Source organism: Drosophila navojoa, chromosome 3, assembly GCF_054131105.1.
Source record: "Drosophila navojoa isolate 15081-1374.11 chromosome 3, UAZ_NAV_1.0, whole genome shotgun sequence".
NCBI lineage: Eukaryota > Metazoa > Arthropoda > Insecta > Diptera > Drosophilidae > Drosophila > Drosophila navojoa.
Genome location: NC_142891.1, coordinates 23458737 through 23478811, shown reverse-complemented (window position 1 = coordinate 23478811; position 20075 = coordinate 23458737). Strand labels below are relative to the sequence as shown.

The 20075-nt window shown below is 37.6% G+C and overlaps 16 protein-coding genes and 2 pseudogenes across 16 annotated transcripts; 11 read left to right on the top strand and 7 right to left on the bottom strand.

The window, feature by feature from the left end:
• The first annotated feature begins 143 nt into the window (after positions 1 to 143).
• LOC149091855 (histone H2A) lies at positions 144 to 620 on the top strand. Its single transcript, XM_089258265.1, has one exon. The coding sequence runs from the start codon at positions 180 to 182 to the stop codon at positions 552 to 554; it is 375 nt and encodes a 124-aa protein (XP_089114391.1). The 5' UTR covers positions 144 to 179; the 3' UTR covers positions 555 to 620.
• Positions 621 to 1100: 480 nt separating this feature from the next.
• On the bottom strand, positions 1101 to 1625 carry LOC149091854 (histone H4). The gene has a single exon (XM_089257753.1). The coding sequence runs from the start codon at positions 1477 to 1479 to the stop codon at positions 1168 to 1170; it is 312 nt and encodes a 103-aa protein (XP_089113879.1). The 5' UTR covers positions 1480 to 1625; the 3' UTR covers positions 1101 to 1167.
• Positions 1626 to 1793: 168 nt separating this feature from the next.
• On the top strand, positions 1794 to 2265 carry LOC149091853 (histone H3). Its single transcript, XM_089257491.1, has one exon. It carries the CDS (start codon positions 1828 to 1830, stop codon positions 2236 to 2238), a length of 411 nt encoding a protein of 136 aa, XP_089113617.1. The 5' UTR covers positions 1794 to 1827; the 3' UTR covers positions 2239 to 2265.
• A 1223-nt stretch (positions 2266 to 3488) lies between these two features.
• Positions 3489 to 4407, top strand: LOC149091852 (histone H1 pseudogene; annotated as a pseudogene).
• Positions 4408 to 4796: 389 nt separating this feature from the next.
• Positions 4797 to 5271, bottom strand: LOC149091851 (histone H2B). The gene has a single exon (XM_089258343.1). The coding sequence runs from the start codon at positions 5226 to 5228 to the stop codon at positions 4857 to 4859; it is 372 nt and encodes a 123-aa protein (XP_089114469.1). The 5' UTR covers positions 5229 to 5271; the 3' UTR covers positions 4797 to 4856.
• A 172-nt stretch (positions 5272 to 5443) lies between these two features.
• Positions 5444 to 5909, top strand: LOC149091850 (histone H2A). Its single transcript, XM_089258284.1, has one exon. It carries the CDS (start codon positions 5480 to 5482, stop codon positions 5852 to 5854), a length of 375 nt encoding a protein of 124 aa, XP_089114410.1. The 5' UTR covers positions 5444 to 5479; the 3' UTR covers positions 5855 to 5909.
• A 503-nt stretch (positions 5910 to 6412) lies between these two features.
• LOC149091849 (histone H4) lies at positions 6413 to 6840 on the bottom strand. Its single transcript, XM_089258327.1, has one exon. It carries the CDS (start codon positions 6771 to 6773, stop codon positions 6462 to 6464), a length of 312 nt encoding a protein of 103 aa, XP_089114453.1. The 5' UTR covers positions 6774 to 6840; the 3' UTR covers positions 6413 to 6461.
• A 247-nt stretch (positions 6841 to 7087) lies between these two features.
• On the top strand, positions 7088 to 7598 carry LOC149091848 (histone H3). Its single transcript, XM_089258344.1, has one exon. It carries the CDS (start codon positions 7122 to 7124, stop codon positions 7530 to 7532), a length of 411 nt encoding a protein of 136 aa, XP_089114470.1. The 5' UTR covers positions 7088 to 7121; the 3' UTR covers positions 7533 to 7598.
• Positions 7599 to 8780: 1182 nt separating this feature from the next.
• On the top strand, positions 8781 to 9699 carry LOC149091847 (histone H1 pseudogene; annotated as a pseudogene).
• A 389-nt stretch (positions 9700 to 10088) lies between these two features.
• Positions 10089 to 10547, bottom strand: LOC149091846 (histone H2B). Its single transcript, XM_089258374.1, has one exon. The coding sequence runs from the start codon at positions 10518 to 10520 to the stop codon at positions 10149 to 10151; it is 372 nt and encodes a 123-aa protein (XP_089114500.1). The 5' UTR covers positions 10521 to 10547; the 3' UTR covers positions 10089 to 10148.
• A 187-nt stretch (positions 10548 to 10734) lies between these two features.
• On the top strand, positions 10735 to 11200 carry LOC115565659 (histone H2A). Its single transcript, XM_030390867.2, has one exon. It carries the CDS (start codon positions 10771 to 10773, stop codon positions 11143 to 11145), a length of 375 nt encoding a protein of 124 aa, XP_030246727.1. The 5' UTR covers positions 10735 to 10770; the 3' UTR covers positions 11146 to 11200.
• A 504-nt stretch (positions 11201 to 11704) lies between these two features.
• LOC149091845 (histone H4) lies at positions 11705 to 12132 on the bottom strand. Its single transcript, XM_089258320.1, has one exon. It carries the CDS (start codon positions 12063 to 12065, stop codon positions 11754 to 11756), a length of 312 nt encoding a protein of 103 aa, XP_089114446.1. The 5' UTR covers positions 12066 to 12132; the 3' UTR covers positions 11705 to 11753.
• Positions 12133 to 12379: 247 nt separating this feature from the next.
• LOC149091844 (histone H3-like) lies at positions 12380 to 12891 on the top strand. The gene is given in 2 exon segments (XM_089257968.1): positions 12380 to 12722; positions 12724 to 12891. Coding segments are annotated over 2 exon segments (411 nt in total). The 5' UTR covers positions 12380 to 12413; the 3' UTR covers positions 12826 to 12891.
• Positions 12892 to 14083: 1192 nt separating this feature from the next.
• Positions 14084 to 14969, top strand: LOC115562344 (histone H1). The gene has a single exon (XM_030383690.2). It carries the CDS (start codon positions 14162 to 14164, stop codon positions 14912 to 14914), a length of 753 nt encoding a protein of 250 aa, XP_030239550.2. The 5' UTR covers positions 14084 to 14161; the 3' UTR covers positions 14915 to 14969.
• A 447-nt stretch (positions 14970 to 15416) lies between these two features.
• Positions 15417 to 15839, bottom strand: LOC149091843 (histone H2B). Its single transcript, XM_089257750.1, has one exon. It carries the CDS (start codon positions 15810 to 15812, stop codon positions 15441 to 15443), a length of 372 nt encoding a protein of 123 aa, XP_089113876.1. The 5' UTR covers positions 15813 to 15839; the 3' UTR covers positions 15417 to 15440.
• A 187-nt stretch (positions 15840 to 16026) lies between these two features.
• On the top strand, positions 16027 to 16484 carry LOC149091842 (histone H2A). Its single transcript, XM_089258289.1, has one exon. It carries the CDS (start codon positions 16063 to 16065, stop codon positions 16435 to 16437), a length of 375 nt encoding a protein of 124 aa, XP_089114415.1. The 5' UTR covers positions 16027 to 16062; the 3' UTR covers positions 16438 to 16484.
• Positions 16485 to 16983: 499 nt separating this feature from the next.
• LOC149091841 (histone H4) lies at positions 16984 to 17428 on the bottom strand. The gene has a single exon (XM_089258362.1). The coding sequence runs from the start codon at positions 17359 to 17361 to the stop codon at positions 17050 to 17052; it is 312 nt and encodes a 103-aa protein (XP_089114488.1). The 5' UTR covers positions 17362 to 17428; the 3' UTR covers positions 16984 to 17049.
• A 238-nt stretch (positions 17429 to 17666) lies between these two features.
• Positions 17667 to 18180, top strand: LOC115563229 (histone H3). Its single transcript, XM_030385894.2, has one exon. The coding sequence runs from the start codon at positions 17707 to 17709 to the stop codon at positions 18115 to 18117; it is 411 nt and encodes a 136-aa protein (XP_030241754.2). The 5' UTR covers positions 17667 to 17706; the 3' UTR covers positions 18118 to 18180.
• Positions 18181 to 20075: the final 1895 nt, after the last annotated feature.

Here is a 20075-nt window from a genome sequence, read left to right as displayed (position 1 = left end):
CGGTTAAAATTTGTAGGATTTTTCGAACAACGTTTTCATGTTTGGGCACAGCAGAACTCACCCCATTTAGCTGAAAAAGTAGGCAGGTAGAAAAGTATAAGTTGACATTGTTTCGAGTTTTGGGCATTCGATTCGATTCTTGTTTGAGTGTAAAAGTGTAAAAAGATAAAATAAATATAATGTCTGGTCGCGGTAAAGGTGGAAAAGTGAAGGGAAAGGCAAAGTCGCGTTCAAACCGTGCTGGCCTACAGTTTCCCGTTGGTCGTATTCATCGGCTTCTTCGCAAGGGCAACTATGCCGAGCGTGTTGGTGCCGGTGCTCCAGTTTACTTGGCGGCCGTTATGGAATATTTGGCCGCTGAAGTTTTGGAGTTGGCTGGTAATGCAGCGCGCGACAACAAGAAGACCAGAATTATCCCTCGCCATCTGCAATTGGCCATCCGCAACGATGAGGAGTTGAATAAACTTCTTTCGGGCGTCACTATTGCCCAGGGCGGTGTGTTGCCTAACATCCAAGCGGTTCTGTTGCCTAAGAAGACCGAAAAGAAGGCTTAAACTACGAATTATTGCACATCAAAACCAAAACCAAACGTCCTTTTCAGGACGACCAAAAATACAAAAGAGATGAGATTTTTCATGTTTTAGTGTAAATAAATATAAAAACATAAGTAAACTCAAATATAAATTCAAAATATGCAGGCATCGTGACGGTACAAAAGTACAGTCTTTTCTTCATTTATAGTGATTCATGTTTTACAGGCAGAAATATGTCGAAAAGTTTAAATACTGCTGGTCTGTAAATTACAAATTTTGTGTATTCTTTGAATGCATAAAATATTTGTTTTTGTGCTAATACATCTTGGTTGGATTTTGTATCCAGACATCATTGTTCGTCTGCTCTAATATATTTCGCAGTTACACTATTTTTAGTAGCAAGTTCATTAACGAGAATCATAGTCATTGAATTTCATATTTTGTATACAGACATTGTTCGTCTGCTCTAATATATTTCGCAGTTACACTATTTTCAGTAGCAAGTTCATTAACGAAAATCGAATAGTTATTGAATTTCATATTTTATAGCTCTTTTAAGGAAATATATTGGTGGTCCTGAAAAGGACCGATTGTTGTGAAAATAAGTTGCTTGTGCGTTTTGTACGTCTTTTTCCTAACCGCCAAAGCCGTACAGTGTACGACCTTGCCTCTTCAATGCATAGACAACATCCATGGCTGTGACTGTCTTCCTCTTGGCATGTTCAGTGTATGTGACAGCATCGCGAATAACATTTTCCAAAAAGACCTTAAGAACGCCACGGGTTTCTTCGTAGATTAGTCCAGAGATTCGCTTCACGCCACCACGACGAGCTAAACGACGAATAGCTGGCTTCGTGATACCCTGGATATTATCACGCAACACTTTGCGATGACGCTTTGCACCTCCTTTACCCAAACCTTTGCCACCTTTACCACGACCAGTCATTTTTCACTTTTTTCTATATATTTATATTAGAGCACTTCACGAATGTCAGCAATAGACTGATGTGTGTAACGCAGAACCACTCCTATTTATACCGAGATATGTGAAAACTTGAGAGAGCACATAAATCCTTGCATCTCGCTCACACACTACCCTTGCAACGTCTACAACAGTACAGTAGAGCAGAGCAGAGCATCATAGCATAGCATAGCAAGAGCGCGAGTACGAATATATCGATCTCTTTCTAACGCACCACCAGTTTTCTATATAAGCACGGTATCTGGATTTCGCCGATCATTCATTTTGAAAGTGTGACAGTGAAAGATACAATTGTGAACCGAAGGAAGGAAAATGGCTCGTACAAAGCAGACCGCTCGCAAATCAACTGGAGGCAAGGCTCCTCGTAAGCAGTTGGCTACTAAGGCAGCACGTAAAAGTGCACCAGCTACTGGCGGTGTGAAAAAACCTCATCGCTATCGCCCTGGTACAGTTGCCCTGCGTGAAATTCGTCGTTACCAGAAGAGCACAGAATTGCTTATTCGCAAGTTGCCGTTCCAGCGTTTAGTCCGTGAAATTGCTCAGGACTTCAAGACTGACCTTCGTTTCCAGAGCTCAGCTGTAATGGCTTTACAGGAAGCTAGCGAAGCCTACTTGGTTGGCCTATTCGAAGATACAAATTTGTGCGCCATTCATGCCAAACGCGTCACGATCATGCCCAAGGACATTCAGCTGGCCAGACGTATCCGTGGCGAGCGCGCTTAAATTGCTTCGCTATTCTGTTTAGTATATTATTGCAAGCAAACATCCAACAAATCGGTCCTTTTCAGGACCACAATATTTCTAACAAGGAGATTCCTATTTTCGTTCAAACTTTTTTCAAGTTTCATTTGATCTCAAACTATAAATTGTAGGTCTCTTATAATACAATATATATATATTAAAGACAAATCTAGAAAATTACTGAAAAATACTATACATCTAAAGAAAGTATTTTATTTATTATTATTGTTTTGTCTTTAAATAGCACAATATAGCTTTTTGATTTTTTAAAATTGCATTTTTATTATAAAACGCTTAGTGTAAATTATATATTTACAGTGGTTAGCCAATTGCTTTTCAATTCAGATAAACTTATTTCTGATTGAATACAAGTAAGAATTGATCTACATATATATTTTCTTTTTTGTGTCCTTGTGTCTTAACGCTGATGTATTTATTTGCGCTAAATAAATGTATCTGAAATGTTATTTTGAATATGATGGCATGAAATGATTATATGTTTGAAGTTAATAAATTCTAATTTTGTAATTTATATTTTTTTAATATATTATTAATGTTAAAAGGAAGATTTTATTTTTCTGAACTATTTATGCATTGCTTTGGTTTAAAACGGCTATTGGTTTAGTTGAAATGATATTTAATATATAAATCTATAAAGTATGCTTATATTAATAGTTACATTTAATTAACAAATGAATGAATTATTATCTTTGAAATTGATATATAAACATTTTTATTATTAGATATTATTATTCCGAAAGATTTTTGTATTGCGTTGGATCAAAAGCATGCCAGTTTTTAACGGCAAATGGTTTAGTTGAAATCAAATTTAATGTATAAATCTATAGGGTATGCTTATATTAATAGTTGCATTTAATTAACAAATTAATAAATTAATATCTTTTGAATTTATATATTCACATTTTTATTATTATCTAATTAAAAACATGGTTTTTCCAAGATAACTTATTTTGCATTCATACAAAGTTCAACTTTGAGGGGCAATTAAAAATCATGAAATAATAAAAATGTAAGTAAAAACTAACTTTATGAATTTTTCAAACATTTAAGAATAAAATTAAAAACGTATTTAGTGCGGATATCAAATTTAAACTGTTCAGAAAGACAAGTCAATAAAATGGTCATTGTAAACTCTTGCGTATCGTATATTCAATGGCACAAACATTCTCGTTCAGCCTTCCTCCTCGATTCTCATCCAAACGGGTGACCAAATTTCATGGTATTTTCGAATGAAACAAAAAGTAACACGTTTCGTTTTGTTTATTATAAAGTGAAAAGTAAAGAAGTGAATAATACAAGATGTCTGATTCCGCAGTTGCTGTATCCGCGTCCCCTGTGACTCCACAAACAGCCCCAGCTGAGAAGAAGGTGGCCACTAAAAAGCCTGCATCTGCATCCGCATCTAAGGCAAAGAAAACAGCGGCCCCTCCAACACATCCACCAACTCAGCAGATGGTGGATGCATCGATAAAAAATCTGAAGGAACGTGGAGGCTCATCCCTCTTGGCTATTAAAAAATATATCAGTGCCACTTACAAGTGCGATGCCCAGAAACTAGCTCCATTCATTAAGAAGTACCTGAAGAATTCAGTTGCGAGTGGAAAGTTGATCCAAACAAAAGGGAAGGGTGCATCTGGTTCATTTAAGCTGTCTGCATCGTCCAAAAAGGAGCCCAAGCCAAAGGCATCCTCCATAGAGAAGAAAACTAAGAAGGTAACTGCATCGGCAGCAGCCAAAAAGAAGAGTATATCTGCCACCAAAAAAGTAAAGGGTGCTGCTGATAAGAAGTTGTCGAAGGCTGTGGTGACCAAAAAGAGTACCGACAAAAAGAAAGCGGACAAAGCGAAGGCAAAAGATGCAAAGAAAGTAGGAACCATTAAAGCAAAGCCCACAACAGCAAAGGCGGCAAAGTCAAGCGCAGCAAAGCCAAAGACTCCGAAACCTAAAACTACAAGTGCTAAGCCTAAAAAGGTTGTTTCGGCAGCATCACCGAAAAAAGTAGCTGCAAAGAAGCCAAAGGCAAAAGCTGCTGCGTCCGCAACAAAGAAGTAATTTCACTTCGAAATTACTCGCCAGGGTATAAACGAATTTCAAAACTATGAAATTTGCCATTAATCAAAGTCCTTTTCAGGACTACTATTACATATTTCCAAGAGAAAAAAATACTTTCATAAACGTAACTAGGTCAATATTAAACAAAACCATTATACCCTGATTTCCCATTTTCAATGGGTTCGGGGTAAAATAAAAGAAGGAAGGGCATATATAGACAACAAAAATGACTAGATTATATTCGATGTTAGTTCTCTTCTCTTTACGATAAAAACACAAGCAGATTTTTTGAGATAGATTTGATAGTTGTTCGTCCTGCTCAGATCAGAAGATTTCTAAAGAATATTGCCCTTTACGAAAAAAAAGAAAACACTGTTTTGAGATAGATGTGATAGTTGTTCGTTCGTTCTTGTTGGTCTTCTGTACATTTTATCACATTGAAATATTTAAAATTCTTTGAAAAGAGATTTGTGGCCCTGAAAAGGGCCTTTTGCTTTTGGATGTTTCTGCATACATCAAGCTAAGATTTACTTGGAGCTAGTGTACTTGGTTACTGCTTTGGTGCCTTCACTGACAGCGTGCTTGGCCAACTCTCCGGGCAACAGAAGACGGACTGCAGTTTGGATTTCCCGACTGGTAATCGTTGAACGTTTGTTGTAGTGTGCCAAACGAGAGGCCTCAGCAGCAATACGCTCAAAAATGTCGTTCACAAAGCTGTTCATGATGCTCATTGCTTTCGACGAGATTCCAGTATCAGGATGGACCTGCTTAAGCACTTTGTAAATGTAGATGGCATAACTTTCCTTCCTCTTGCGCTTCTTCTTCTTATCATTCTTGGTAATATTCTTCTGGGCCTTGCCAGCCTTTTTGGCTGCCTTTCCACTTGTCTTAGGCGGCATTATTAAAACTTTATTGTATTCACTGAAGTTCACTGTTACTCACTTTCCAGATTTCTGACATAACTGACAGTTCGGTTAAAATTTGTAGGATTTTTCGAACAACGTTTTCATGTTTGGGCACAGCAGAACTCACCCCATTTAGCTGAAAAAGTAGGCAGGTAGAAAAGTATAAGTTGACATTGTTTCGAGTTTTGGGCATTCGATTCGATTCTTGTTTGAGTGTAAAAGTGTAAAAAGATAAAATAAATATAATGTCTGGTCGCGGTAAAGGTGGAAAAGTGAAGGGAAAGGCAAAGTCGCGTTCAAACCGTGCTGGCCTACAGTTTCCCGTTGGTCGTATTCATCGGCTTCTTCGCAAGGGCAACTATGCCGAGCGTGTTGGTGCCGGTGCTCCAGTTTACTTGGCGGCCGTTATGGAATATTTGGCCGCTGAAGTTTTGGAGTTGGCTGGTAATGCAGCGCGCGACAACAAGAAGACCAGAATTATCCCTCGCCATCTGCAATTGGCCATCCGCAACGATGAGGAGTTGAATAAACTTCTTTCGGGCGTCACTATTGCCCAGGGCGGTGTGTTGCCTAACATCCAAGCGGTTCTGTTGCCTAAGAAGACCGAAAAGAAGGCTTAAACTACGAATTATTGCACATCAAAACCAAAACCAAAACCAAACGTCCTTTTCAGGACGACCAAAAATACAAAAGAGATGAGATTTTTCATGTTTTAGTGTAAATAAATATAAAAACATAAGTAAACTCAAATATAAATTCAAAATATGCAGGCATCGTGACGGTACAAAAGTACAGTCTTTTCTTCATTTATAGTGATTCATGTTTTACAGGCAGAAATATGTCGAAAAGTTTAAATACTGCTGGTCTGTAAATTACAAATTTTGTGTATTCTTTGAATGCATAAAATATTTGTTTTTGTGCTAATACATCTTGGTTGGATTTTGTATCCAGACATCATTGTTCGTCTGCTCTAATATATTTCGCAGTTACACTATTTTTAGTAGCAAGTTCATTAACGAGAATCATAGTCATTGAATTTCATATTTTGTATACAGACATTGTTCGTCTGCTCTAATATATTTCGCAGTTACACTATTTTCAGTAGCAAGTTCATTAACAAAATCGAATAGTTATTGAATTTCATATTTTATAGCTCTTTTAAGGAAATATATTGGTGGTCCTGAAAAGGACCGATTGTTGTGAAAATAAGTTGCTTGTTGTCTTTTCCTAACCGCCAAAGCCGTACAGTGTACGACCTTGCCTCTTCAATGCATAGACAACATCCATGGCTGTGACTGTCTTCCTCTTGGCATGTTCAGTGTATGTGACAGCATCGCGAATAACATTTTCCAAAAAGACCTTAAGAACGCCACGGGTTTCTTCATAGATTAGTCCAGAGATTCGCTTCACGCCACCACGACGAGCTAAACGACGGATAGCTGGCTTCGTGATACCCTGGATATTATCACGCAACACTTTGCGATGACGCTTTGCACCTCCTTTACCCAAACCTTTGCCACCTTTACCACGACCAGTCATTTTTCACTTTTTTCTATATATTTATATTAGAGCACTTCACGAATGTCAGCAATAGACTGATGTGTGTAACGCAGAACCACTCCTATTTATACCGAGATATGTGAAAACTTGAGAGAGCACATAAATCCTTGCATCTCGCTCACACACTACCCTTGCAACGTCTACAACAGTACAGTAGAGCAGAGCAGAGCATCATAGCATAGCATAGCAAGAGCGCGAGTACGAATATATCGATCTCTTTCTAACGCACCACCAGTTTTCTATATAAGCACGGTATCTGGATTTCGCCGATCATTCATTTTGAAAGTGTGACAGTGAAAGATACAATTGTGAACCGAAGGAAGGAAAATGGCTCGTACAAAGCAGACCGCTCGCAAATCAACTGGAGGCAAGGCTCCTCGTAAGCAGTTGGCTACTAAGGCAGCACGTAAAAGTGCACCAGCTACTGGCGGTGTGAAAAAACCTCATCGCTATCGCCCTGGTACAGTTGCCCTGCGTGAAATTCGTCGTTACCAGAAGAGCACAGAATTGCTTATTCGCAAGTTGCCGTTCCAGCGTCTAGTCCGTGAAATCGCTCAGGACTTCAAGACTGATCTTCGTTTCCAAAGCTCAGCTGTAATGGCTTTACAGGAAGCTAGCGAAGCCTACTTGGTTGGCCTATTCGAAGATACAAATTTGTGCGCCATTCATGCCAAACGCGTCACGATCATGCCCAAGGACATTCAACTGGCCAGACGTATCCGTGGCGAGCGCGCTTAAATCGCTTCGCTATTCTGTTTAGTATATTATTACAAGCAACATCCAACAAATCGGTCCTTTTCAGGACCACAATATTTCTAACAAGGAGATTCTTATTTTCGTTCAAACTTTTTTCAAGTTTCATTTGATCTCAAACTATAAATTGTAGGTCTCTTATAATACAATATATATATATTAAAGACAAATCTAGAAAATTACTGAAAAATACTATACATCTAAGGAAAGTATTTTATTTATTATTATTGTTTTGTCTTTAAATAGCACAATATAGCTTTTTGATTTTTTAAAATTGCATTTTTATTATAAAACGCTTAGTGTAAATTATATATTTACAGTGGTTAGCCAATTGCTTTTCAATTCAGATAAACTTATTTCTGATTGAATACAAGTAAGAATTGATCTACATATATATTTTCTTTTTTGTGTCTTGTGTCTTAACGCTGATGTATTTATTTGCGCTAAATAAATGTATCTGAAATGTTATTTTGAATATGATGGCATGAAATGATTATATGTTTGAAGTTAATAAATTCTAATTTTGTAATTTATATTTTTTTAATATATTATTAATGTTAAAAGGAAGATTTTATTTTTCTGAACTATTTATGCATTGCTTTGGTTTAAAACGGCTATTGGTTTAGTTGAAATGATATTTAATATATAAATCTATAAAGTATGCTTATATTAATAGTTACATTTAATTAACAAATGAATGAATTATTATCTTTGAAATTGATATATAAACATTTTTATTATTAGATATTATTATTCCGAAAGATTTTTGTATTGCGTTGGATCAAAAGCATGCCAGTTTTTAACGGCAAATGGTTTAGTTGAAATCAAATTTAATGTATAAATCTATAGGGTATGCTTATATTAATAGTTGCATTTAATTAACAAATTAATAAATTAATATCTTTTGAATTTATATATTCACATTTTTATTATTATCTAATTAAAAACATGGTTTTTCCAAGATAACTTATTTTGCATTCATACAAAGTTCAACTTTGAGGGGCAATTAAAAATCATGAAATAATAAAAATGTAAGTAAAAACTAACTTTATGAATTTTTCAAACATTTAAGAATAAAATTAAAAACGTATTTAGTGCGGATATCAAATTTAAACTGTTCAGAAAGACAAGTCAATAAAATGGTCATTGTAAACTCTTGCGTATCGTATATTCAATGGCACAAACATTCTCGTTCAGCCTTCCTCCTCGATTCTCATCCAAACGGGTGACCAAATTTCATGGTATTTTCGAATGAAACAAAAAGTAACACGTTTCGTTTTGTTTATTATAAAGTGAAAAGTAAAGAAGTGAATAATACAAGATGTCTGATTCCGCAGTTGCTGTATCCGCGTCCCCTGTGACTCCACAAACAGCCCCAGCTGAGAAGAAGGTGGCCACTAAAAAGCCTGCATCTGCATCCGCATCTAAGGCAAAGAAAACAGCGGCCCCTCCAACACATCCACCAACTCAGCAGATGGTGGATGCATCGATAAAAAATCTGAAGGAACGTGGAGGCTCATCCCTCTTGGCTATTAAAAAATATATCAGTGCCACTTACAAGTGCGATGCCCAGAAACTAGCTCCATTCATTAAGAAGTACCTGAAGAATTCAGTTGCGAGTGGAAAGTTGATCCAAACAAAAGGGAAGGGTGCATCTGGTTCATTTAAGCTGTCTGCATCGTCCAAAAAGGAGCCCAAGCCAAAGGCATCCTCCATAGAGAAGAAAACTAAGAAGGTAACTGCATCGGCAGCAGCCAAAAAGAAGAGTATATCTGCCACCAAAAAAGTAAAGGGTGCTGCTGATAAGAAGTTGTCGAAGGCTGTGGTGACCAAAAAGAGTACCGACAAAAAGAAAGCGGACAAAGCGAAGGCAAAAGATGCAAAGAAAGTAGGAACCATTAAAGCAAAGCCCACAACAGCAAAGGCGGCAAAGTCAAGCGCAGCAAAGCCAAAGACTCCGAAACCTAAAACTACAAGTGCTAAGCCTAAAAAGGTTGTTTCGGCAGCATCACCGAAAAAAGTAGCTGCAAAGAAGCCAAAGGCAAAAGCTGCTGCGTCCGCAACAAAGAAGTAATTTCACTTCGAAATTACTCGCCAGGGTATAAACGAATTTCAAAACTATGAAATTTGCCATTAATCAAAGTCCTTTTCAGGACTACTATTACATATTTCCAAGAGAAAAAAATACTTTCATAAACGTAACTAGGTCAATATTAAACAAAACCATTATACCCTGATTTCCCATTTTCAATGGGTTCGGGGTAAAATAAAAGAAGGAAGGGCATATATAGACAACAAAAATGACTAGATTATATTCGATGTTAGTTCTCTTCTCTTTACGATAAAAACACAAGCAGATTTTTTGAGATAGATTTGATAGTTGTTCGTCCTGCTCAGATCAGAAGATTTCTAAAGAATATTGCCCTTTACGAAAAAAAAGAAAACACTGTTTTGAGATAGATGTGATAGTTGTTCGTTCGTTCTTGTTGGTCTTCTGTACATTTTATCACATTGAAATATTTAAAATTCTTTGAAAAGAGATTTGTGGCCCTGAAAAGGGCCTTTTGCTTTTGGATGTTTCTGCATACATCAAGCTAAGATTTACTTGGAGCTAGTGTACTTGGTTACTGCTTTGGTGCCTTCACTGACAGCGTGCTTGGCCAACTCTCCGGGCAACAGAAGACGGACTGCAGTTTGGATTTCCCGACTGGTAATCGTTGAACGTTTGTTGTAGTGTGCCAAACGAGAGGCCTCAGCAGCAATACGCTCAAAAATGTCGTTCACAAAGCTGTTCATGATGCTCATTGCTTTCGACGAGATTCCAGTATCAGGATGGACCTGCTTAAGCACTTTGTAAATGTAGATGGCATAACTTTCCTTCCTCTTGCGCTTCTTCTTCTTATCATTCTTGGTAATATTCTTCTGGGCCTTGCCAGCCTTTTTGGCTGCCTTTCCACTTGTCTTAGGCGGCATTATTAAACTTTATTGTATTCACTGAAGTTCACTGTTACTCACTTTCCAGATTTCTGACATAACTGACAGTTCGGTTAAAATTTGTAGGATTTTTCGAACAACGTTTTCATGTTTGGGCACAGCAGAACTCACCCCATTTAGCTGAAAAAGTAGGCAGGTAGAAAAGTATAAGTTGACATTGTTTCGAGTTTTGGGCATTCGATTCGATTCTTGTTTGAGTGTAAAAGTGTAAAAAGATAAAATAAATATAATGTCTGGTCGCGGTAAAGGTGGAAAAGTGAAGGGAAAGGCAAAGTCGCGTTCAAACCGTGCTGGCCTACAGTTTCCCGTTGGTCGTATTCATCGGCTTCTTCGCAAGGGCAACTATGCCGAGCGTGTTGGTGCCGGTGCTCCAGTTTACTTGGCGGCCGTTATGGAATATTTGGCCGCTGAAGTTTTGGAGTTGGCTGGTAATGCAGCGCGCGACAACAAGAAGACCAGAATTATCCCTCGCCATCTGCAATTGGCCATCCGCAACGATGAGGAGTTGAATAAACTTCTTTCGGGCGTCACTATTGCCCAGGGCGGTGTGTTGCCTAACATCCAAGCGGTTCTGTTGCCTAAGAAGACCGAAAAGAAGGCTTAAACTACGAATTATTGCACATCAAAACCAAAACCAAAACCAAACGTCCTTTTCAGGACGACCAAAAATACAAAAGAGATGAGATTTTTCATGTTTTAGTGTAAATAAATATAAAAACATAAGTAAACTCAAATATAAATTCAAAATATGCAGGCATCGTGACGGTACAAAAGTACAGTCTTTTCTTCATTTATAGTGATTCATGTTTTACAGGCAGAAATATGTCGAAAAGTTTAAATACTGCTGGTCTGTAAATTACAAATTTTGTGTATTCTTTGAATGCATAAAATATTTGTTTTTGTGCTAATACATCTTGGTTGGATTTTGTATCCAGACATCATTGTTCGTCTGCTCTAATATATTTCGCAGTTACACTATTTTTAGTAGCAAGTTCATTAACGAGAATCATAGTCATTGAATTTCATATTTTGTATACAGACATTGTTCGTCTGCTCTAATATATTTCGCAGTTACACTATTTTCAGTAGCAAGTTCATTAACGAAAATCGAATAGTTATTGAATTTCATATTTTATAGCTCTTTTAAGGAAATATATTGGTGGTCCTGAAAAGGACCGATTGTTGTGAAAATAAGTTGCTTGTTGTCTTTTCCTAACCGCCAAAGCCGTACAGTGTACGACCTTGCCTCTTCAATGCATAGACAACATCCATGGCTGTGACTGTCTTCCTCTTGGCATGTTCAGTGTATGTGACAGCATCGCGAATAACATTTTCCAAAAAGACCTTAAGAACGCCACGGGTTTCTTCATAGATTAGTCCAGAGATTCGCTTCACGCCACCACGACGAGCTAAACGACGGATAGCTGGCTTCGTGATACCCTGGATATTATCACGCAACACTTTGCGATGACGCTTTGCACCTCCTTTACCCAAACCTTTGCCACCTTTACCACGACCAGTCATTTTTCACTTTTTTCTATATATTTATATTAGAGCACTTCACGAATGTCAGCAATAGACTGATGTGTGTAACGCAGAACCACTCCTATTTATACCGAGATATGTGAAAACTTGAGAGAGCACATAAATCCTTGCATCTCGCTCACACACTACCCTTGCAACGTCTACAACAGTACAGTAGAGCAGAGCAGAGCATCATAGCATAGCATAGCAAGAGCGCGAGTACGAATATATCGATCTCTTTCTAACGCACCACCAGTTTTCTATATAAGCACGGTATCTGGATTTCGCCGATCATTCATTTTGAAAGTGTGACAGTGAAAGATACAATTGTGAACCGAAGGAAGGAAAATGGCTCGTACAAAGCAGACCGCTCGCAAATCAACTGGAGGCAAGGCTCCTCGTAAGCAGTTGGCTACTAAGGCAGCACGTAAAAGTGCACCAGCTACTGGCGGTGTGAAAAAACCTCATCGCTATCGCCCTGGTACAGTTGCCCTGCGTGAAATTCGTCGTTACCAGAAGAGCACAGAATTGCTTATTCGCAAGTTGCCGTTCCAGCGTCTAGTCCGTGAAATCGCTCAGGACTTCAAGACTGATCTTCGTTTCCAAAGCTCAGCTGTAATGGCTTTACAGGAAGCTAGCGAAGCCTACTTGGTTGGTCCTATTCGAAGATACAAATTTGTGCGCCATTCATGCCAAACGCGTCACGATCATGCCCAAGGACATTCAACTGGCCAGACGTATCCGTGGCGAGCGCGCTTAAATCGCTTCGCTATTCTGTTTAGTATATTATTACAAGCAACATCCAACAAATCGGTCCTTTTCAGGACCACAATATTTCTAACAAGGAGATTCTTATTTTCGTTCAAACTTTTTTCAAGTTTCATTTGATCTCAAACTATAAATTGTAGGTCTCTTATAATACAATATATATATATTAAAGACAAATCTAGAAAATTACTGAAAAATACTATACATCTAAGGAAAGTATTTTATTTATTATTATTGTTTTGTCTTTAAATAGCACAATATAGCTTTTTGATTTTTTAAAATTGCATTTTTATTATAAAACGCTTAGTGTAAATTATATATTTACAGTGGTTAGCCAATTGCTTTTCAATTCAGATAAACTTATTTCTGATTGAATACAAGTAAGAATTGATCTACATATATATTTTCTTTTTTGTGTCTTGTGTCTTAACGCTGATGTATTTATTTGCGCTAAATAAATGTATCTGAAATGTTATTTTGAATATGATGGCATGAAATGATTATATGTTTGAAGTTAATAAATTCTAATTTTGTAATTTATATTTTTTTAATATATTATTAATGTTAAAAGGAAGATTTTATTTTTCTGAACGATTTATGCATTGCTTTGGTTTAAAACGGCTATTGGTTTAGTTGAAATGATATTTAATATATAAATCTATAAAGTATGCTTATATTAATAGTTACATTTAATTAACAAATGAATGAATTATTATCTTTGAAATTGATATATAAACATTTTTATTATTAGATATTATTATTCCGAAAGATTTTTGTATTGCGTTGGATCAAAAGCATGACAGTTTTTAACGGCAAATGGTTTAGTTGAAATCAAATTTAATGTATAAATCTATAGGGTATGCTTATATTAATAGTTGCATTTAATTAACAAATTAATAAATTAATATCTTTTGAATTTATATATTCACATTTTTATTATTATCTAATTAAAAACATGGTTTTTCCAAGATAACTTATTTTGCATTCATACAAAGTTCAACTTTGAGGGGCAATTAAAAATCATGAAATAATAAAAATGTAAGTAAAAACTAACTTTATGAATTTTTCAAACATTTAAGAATAAAATTAAAAACGTATTTAGTGCGGATATCAAATTTAAACTGTTCAGAAAGACAAGTCAATAAAATGGTCATTGTAAACTCTTGCGTATCGTATATTCAATGGCACAAACATTCTCGTTCAGCCTTCCTCCTCGATTCTCATCCAAACGGGTGACCAAATTTCATGGTATTTTCGAATGAAACAAAAAGTAACACGTTTCGTTTTGTTTATTATAAAGTGAAAAGTAAAGAAGTGAATAATACAAGATGTCTGATTCCGCAGTTGCTGTATCCGCGTCCCCTGTGACTCCACAAACAGCCCCAGCTGAGAAGAAGGTGGCCACCAAAAAGCCTGCATCTGCATCCGCATCTAAGGCAAAGAAAACAGCGGCCCCTCCAACACATCCACCAACTCAGCAGATGGTGGATGCATCGATAAAAAATCTGAAGGAACGTGGAGGCTCATCCCTCTTGGCTATTAAAAAATATATCAGTGCCACTTACAAGTGCGATGCCCAGAAACTAGCTCCATTCATTAAGAAGTACCTGAAGAATTCAGTTGCGAGTGGAAAGTTGATCCAAACAAAAGGGAAGGGTGCATCTGGTTCATTTAAGCTGTCTGCATCGTCCAAAAAGGAGCCCAAGCCAAAGGCATCCTCCATAGAGAAGAAAACTAAGAAGGTAACTGCATCGGCAGCAGCCAAAAAGAAGAGTATATCTGCCACCAAAAAAGTAAAGGGTGCTGCTGATAAGAAGTTGTCGAAGGCTGTGGTGACCAAAAAGAGTACCGACAAAAAGAAAGCGGACAAAGCGAAGGCAAAAGATGCAAAGAAAGTAGGAACCATTAAAGCAAAGCCCACAACAGCAAAGGCGGCAAAGTCAAGCGCAGCAAAGCCAAAGACTCCGAAACCTAAAACTACAAGTGCTAAGCCTAAAAAGGTTGTTTCGGCAGCATCACCGAAAAAATTAGCTGCAAAGAAGCCAAAGGCAAAAGCTGCTGCGTCCGCAACAAAGAAGTAATTTCACTTCGAAATTACTCGCCAGGGTATAAACGAATTTCAAAACTATGAAATTTGCCATTAATCAAAGTCCTTTTCAGGACTACTATTACATATTTCCAAGAGAAAAAAATACTTTCATAAACGTAACTAGGTCAATATAAAACAAAACCATTATACCCTGATTTCCCATTTTCAATGGGTTCAGGGTAAAATAAAAGAAGGAAGGGCATATATAGACAACAAAAATGACTAGATTATATTCGATGTTAGTTCTCTTCTCTTTTACGATAAAAACACAAGCAGATTTTTTGAGATAGATTTGATAGTTGTTTGTCCTGCTTAGATCAGAAGATTTCTAAAGAATATTGCCCTTTACGAAAAAAAAAAACACTGTTTTGAGATAGATGTGATAGTTGTTCGTTCGTTCTTGTTGGGCTTCTGTACATTTTATCACATTGAAATATTTAAAATTCTTTGAAAAGAGATTTGTGGCCCTGAAAAGGGCCCTTTGCTTTTGGATGTTTCTGCATACATCAAGCTAAGATTTACTTGGAGCTAGTGTACTTGGTTACTGCTTTGGTGCCTTCACTGACAGCGTGCTTGGCCAACTCTCCGGGCAACAGAAGACGGACTGCAGTTTGGATTTCCCGACTGGTAATCGTTGAACGTTTGTTGTAGTGTGCCAAACGAGAGGCCTCAGCAGCAATACGCTCAAAAATGTCGTTCACAAAGCTGTTCATGATGCTCATTGCTTTCGACGAGATTCCAGTATCAGGATGGACTTGCTTAAGCACTTTGTAAATGTAGATGGCATAACTTTCCTTCCTCTTGCGCTTCTTCTTCTTATCATTCTTGGTAATATTCTTCTGGGCCTTGCCAGCCTTTTTGGCTGCCTTTCCACTTGTCTTAGGCGGCATTATTAAACTTTATTGTATTCACTGAAGTTCACTGTTACTCACTTTCCAGATTTCTGACATAACTGACAGTTCGGTTAAAATTTGTAGGATTTTTCGAACAACGTTTTCATGTTTGCGCACAGCAGAACTCACCCCATTTAGCTGAAAAAGTAGGCAGGTAGAAAAGTATAAGTTGACATTGTTTCGAGTTTTGGGCATTCGATTCGATTCTTGTTTGAGTGTAAAAGTGTAAAAAGATAAAATAAATATAATGTCTGGTCGCGGTAAAGGTGGAAAAGTGAAGGGAAAGGCAAAGTCGCGTTCAAACCGTGCTGGCCTACAGTTTCCCGTTGGTCGTATTCATCGGCTTCTTCGCAAGGGCAACTATGCCGAGCGTGTTGGTGCCGGTGCTCCAGTTTACTTGGCGGCCGTTATGGAATATTTGGCCGCTGAAGTTTTGGAGTTGGCTGGTAATGCAGCGCGCGACAACAAGAAGACCAGAATTATCCCTCGCCATCTGCAATTGGCCATCCGCAACGATGAGGAGTTGAATAAACTTCTTTCGGGCGTCACTATTGCCCAGGGCGGTGTGTTGCCTAACATCCAAGCGGTTCTGTTGCCTAAGAAGACCGAAAAGAAGGCTTAAACTACGAATTATTGCACATCAAAACCAAAACCAAACGTCCTTTTCAGGACGACCAAAAATACAAAAGAGATGAGATTTTTCATGTTTTAATGTAAATAAATATAAAAACATAAGTAAACTCAAATATAAATTCAAAATATGCAGGCATCGTGACGGTACAAAAGTACAGTCTTTTCTTCATTTATAGTGATTCATGTTTTACAGGCAGAAATATGTCGAAAAGTTTAAATACTGCTGGTCTGTAAATTACAAATTTTGTGTATTCTTTGAATGCATAAAATATTTGTTTTTGTGCTAATACATCTTGGTTGGATTTTGTATCCAGACATCATTGTTCGTCTGCTCTAATATATTTCGCAGTTACACTATTTTCAGTAGCAAGTTCATTAACGAGAATCATAGTCATTGAATTTCATATTTTGTATACAGACATTGTTCCTCTGCTCTAATATATTTCGCAGTTACACTATTTTCAGTAGCAAGTTCATTAACGAAAATCGAATAGTTATTGAATTTCATATTTTATAGCTCTTTTAAGGAAATATATTGGTGGTCCTGAAAAGGACCGATTGTTGTGAAAACAAGTTGCTTGTACGTTTTGTACGCCTTTGCCTAACCGCCAAAGCCGTACAGTGTACGACCTTGCCTCTTCAATGCATAGACAACATCCATGGCTGTGACTGTCTTCCTCTTGGCATGTTCAGTGTATGTGACAGCATCGCGAATAACATTTTCCAAAAAGACCTTAAGAACGCCACGGGTTTCTTCATAGATTAGTCCAGAGATTCGCTTCACGCCACCACGACGAGCTAAACGACGGATAGCTGGCTTCGTGATACCCTGGATATTATCACGCAACACTTTGCGATGACGCTTTGCACCTCCTTTACCCAAACCTTTGCCACCTTTACCACGACCAGTCATTTTTCACTTTTTTCTATATATTTATATTAGAGCACTTCACGAATGTCAGCAATAGACTGATGTGTGTAACGCAGAACCACTCCTATTTATACCGAGATATGTGAAAACTTGAGAGAGCACATAAATCCTTGCATCTCGCTCACACACTACCCTTGCAACGTCTACAACAGTACAGTAGAGCAGAGCAGAGCATAGCATAGCATAGCAAGAGTGCGAGTACGAATATATCGATCTCTTTCTAACGCACCACCAGTTTTCTATATAAGCACGGTATCTGGATTTCGCCGATCATTCATTTTGAAAGTGTGACAGTGAAAGATACAATTGTGAACCGAAGGAAGGAAAATGGCTCGTACAAAGCAGACCGCTCGCAAATCAACTGGAGGCAAGGCTCCTCGTAAGCAGTTGGCTACTAAGGCAGCACGTAAAAGTGCACCAGCTACTGGCGGTGTGAAAAAACCTCATCGCTATCGCCCTGGTACAGTTGCTCTGCGTGAAATTCGTCGTTACCAGAAGAGCACAGAATTGCTTATTCGCAAGTTGCCGTTCCAGCGTTTAGTCCGTGAAATTGCTCAGGACTTCAAGACTGACCTTCGTTTCCAGAGCTCAGCTGTAATGGCTTTACAGGAAGCTAGCGAAGCCTACTTGGTTGGCCTATTCGAAGATACAAATTTGTGCGCCATTCATGCCAAACGCGTCACGATCATGCCCAAGGACATTCAGCTGGCCAGACGTATCCGTGGCGAGCGCGCTTAAATTGCTTCGCTATTCTGTCTTGTATTTATTGCAAGCAAACATCCAACAAATCGGTCCTTTTCAGGACCACAATATTTCTAACAAGGAGATTCCTATTTTCGCTTAAACTACTATTTTCAGATTTTAGTTGATCTCAAAAATAAAATAATGAATAATAAATATGCAAACAATAATGAAACGCTTGCATGCTGTGCTAATGATTTGGTTCGTCACTTTATATCTAGATTTTTTTGTTGCAAGGTAGGTCATGTCGGCGCTATTAAAGCTGGAGACTTGAAATTTGGAACATATACTGGTGTATATATCCGATTTATAAAGTGTTAAAAATTTTCCGGATCCGCCGACTAGAGAGTGGCAAATCGGAAAATGCATTTTCCGATATGCCAGAAATCAGAATGAAATCACGTGAGCTAGTGTTTCGATTCTTTAAAGATGGGTGGTAAAATTATATATATATATATTTAGGCACTTTTGATGCTAGAGACATAAGTATATATACGCAGAATGACCTCCCAAGTCCAACGAGCTATGATGGATCTATCTCCGCCCAAAGGGGCCGTGGCAACCCTCAAAAGTTTATATCTCCTAAAGTATAAGAGCTAGAAGCTTCAAATTTGGATAATTAAGCTAACAGTAACCTCCTCTATCGATTCCCCAAATAATATTGTTACGCCTCAAAAATACCCTGTTACTTTTTCATTATTTGAGCGTAAGCATCCTAATTTTGCAGCTGGGTTACCGTTAGCTTGTTCTATAAAAACAAGAATGAAGTCTCTACGCCCTGTAGGGGCGTGGCAAATCAAGAAAAACTGAACTTTCTACTTAGCTACTAAATTGTTTATGAGGTGTGAATGAGTATTCTGCAGTTGGTAACGCCCGACACAAATATTCTTGTGTTGCCTCTACACTGCAACAAAATATATTGAGTATGTTGATTTTGTGCAATGTAAGCTTCAAAATTTGCCGCGGTACCTTTTTCATTTAGTGCGCAAAGTGTCAATTTGCAAACCCGACGAACATAATCTTTAAATGCTTTGCGAAGGTTTACAAAACACATTTTATAACAAGAAAACTCTAGTCGAGAACCCTCCAATCTGATATTTTACTCACTCACTCTACACTTCTGTGTGCCTAACATATGTGTGAATAAACACATACATAAACACGAACGTAGTAGAACTCGCTCTGCCAACTGCGCAGTAAGCAGCGACTTCGCTTGGGCTGCGCTGCAGTGTGGGCAATATTACGAGAATTTATTTGTTGAATAATTTAATTTCTAGACGTACGATCTTAATGAAACTTTCAGAACGTAAACATAATGTTTAAATGTGTGTACATTCCAAAGCGCAAGTCTCTACTTGAAATACGCCTTTTACAAAAGTGAGGGAGAGGGGGTGAATTTAGGGGTGAGGATAAATTTTAACAAAAACCGAAATTATATAAAATACACATAAGTCTACATTTAAAATTTAGAAGATCTAGCTCTAAGGGCGTAGAAGATATAAATAAATAACCAGCTTTCGAAAAGGTTTTTAATCGATAGTAAAATATCGGAAGCAGTTATCGATTTTTAGTGATAAACTTGATATGCGCGTGATATACACGGACCTCTTATATCTTTTGAGATCGACGCGTTCATACATACGGACGGACGGACGGACACGGCCAAATCGACTCAGCTTATCGCCCTGATCAAGCATATATATATGTACTTTGTGGGGTCTGCCACGCCTCCTTCTGCCTGTTACATACTTTCAACAAAACAATTACACCCTGATTTCCCATTTTCAATGGGTTCAGGGTATAAAAATGCTTCATTATAGATAGAATATTGTGTCGCCGCGTAAAAAAAATAAATGTGTACTTTATATCCATTATAGTACGACGTAGATACGTTTGGTAAAAATACAATATTTTCAACTTTATTTTGCATTTAAGCGCCAGCTCGACTTAAGTTT

Bases quoted from the DNA above. Each gene is read 5' to 3' on its own strand.
- LOC149091855 (XM_089258265.1), top strand. From the start codon at position 180: ATGTCTGGTCGCGGTAAAGGTGGAAAAGTGAAGGGAAAGGCAAAGTCG.
- LOC149091854 (XM_089257753.1), bottom strand. From the start codon at position 1,479: ATGACTGGTCGTGGTAAAGGTGGCAAAGGTTTGGGTAAAGGAGGTGCA.
- LOC149091853 (XM_089257491.1), top strand. From the start codon at position 1,828: ATGGCTCGTACAAAGCAGACCGCTCGCAAATCAACTGGAGGCAAGGCT.
- LOC149091851 (XM_089258343.1), bottom strand. From the start codon at position 5,228: ATGCCGCCTAAGACAAGTGGAAAGGCAGCCAAAAAGGCTGGCAAGGCC.
- LOC149091850 (XM_089258284.1), top strand. From the start codon at position 5,480: ATGTCTGGTCGCGGTAAAGGTGGAAAAGTGAAGGGAAAGGCAAAGTCG.
- LOC149091849 (XM_089258327.1), bottom strand. From the start codon at position 6,773: ATGACTGGTCGTGGTAAAGGTGGCAAAGGTTTGGGTAAAGGAGGTGCA.
- LOC149091848 (XM_089258344.1), top strand. From the start codon at position 7,122: ATGGCTCGTACAAAGCAGACCGCTCGCAAATCAACTGGAGGCAAGGCT.
- LOC149091846 (XM_089258374.1), bottom strand. From the start codon at position 10,520: ATGCCGCCTAAGACAAGTGGAAAGGCAGCCAAAAAGGCTGGCAAGGCC.
- LOC115565659 (XM_030390867.2), top strand. From the start codon at position 10,771: ATGTCTGGTCGCGGTAAAGGTGGAAAAGTGAAGGGAAAGGCAAAGTCG.
- LOC149091845 (XM_089258320.1), bottom strand. From the start codon at position 12,065: ATGACTGGTCGTGGTAAAGGTGGCAAAGGTTTGGGTAAAGGAGGTGCA.
- LOC115562344 (XM_030383690.2), top strand. From the start codon at position 14,162: ATGTCTGATTCCGCAGTTGCTGTATCCGCGTCCCCTGTGACTCCACAA.
- LOC149091843 (XM_089257750.1), bottom strand. From the start codon at position 15,812: ATGCCGCCTAAGACAAGTGGAAAGGCAGCCAAAAAGGCTGGCAAGGCC.
- LOC149091842 (XM_089258289.1), top strand. From the start codon at position 16,063: ATGTCTGGTCGCGGTAAAGGTGGAAAAGTGAAGGGAAAGGCAAAGTCG.
- LOC149091841 (XM_089258362.1), bottom strand. From the start codon at position 17,361: ATGACTGGTCGTGGTAAAGGTGGCAAAGGTTTGGGTAAAGGAGGTGCA.
- LOC115563229 (XM_030385894.2), top strand. From the start codon at position 17,707: ATGGCTCGTACAAAGCAGACCGCTCGCAAATCAACTGGAGGCAAGGCT.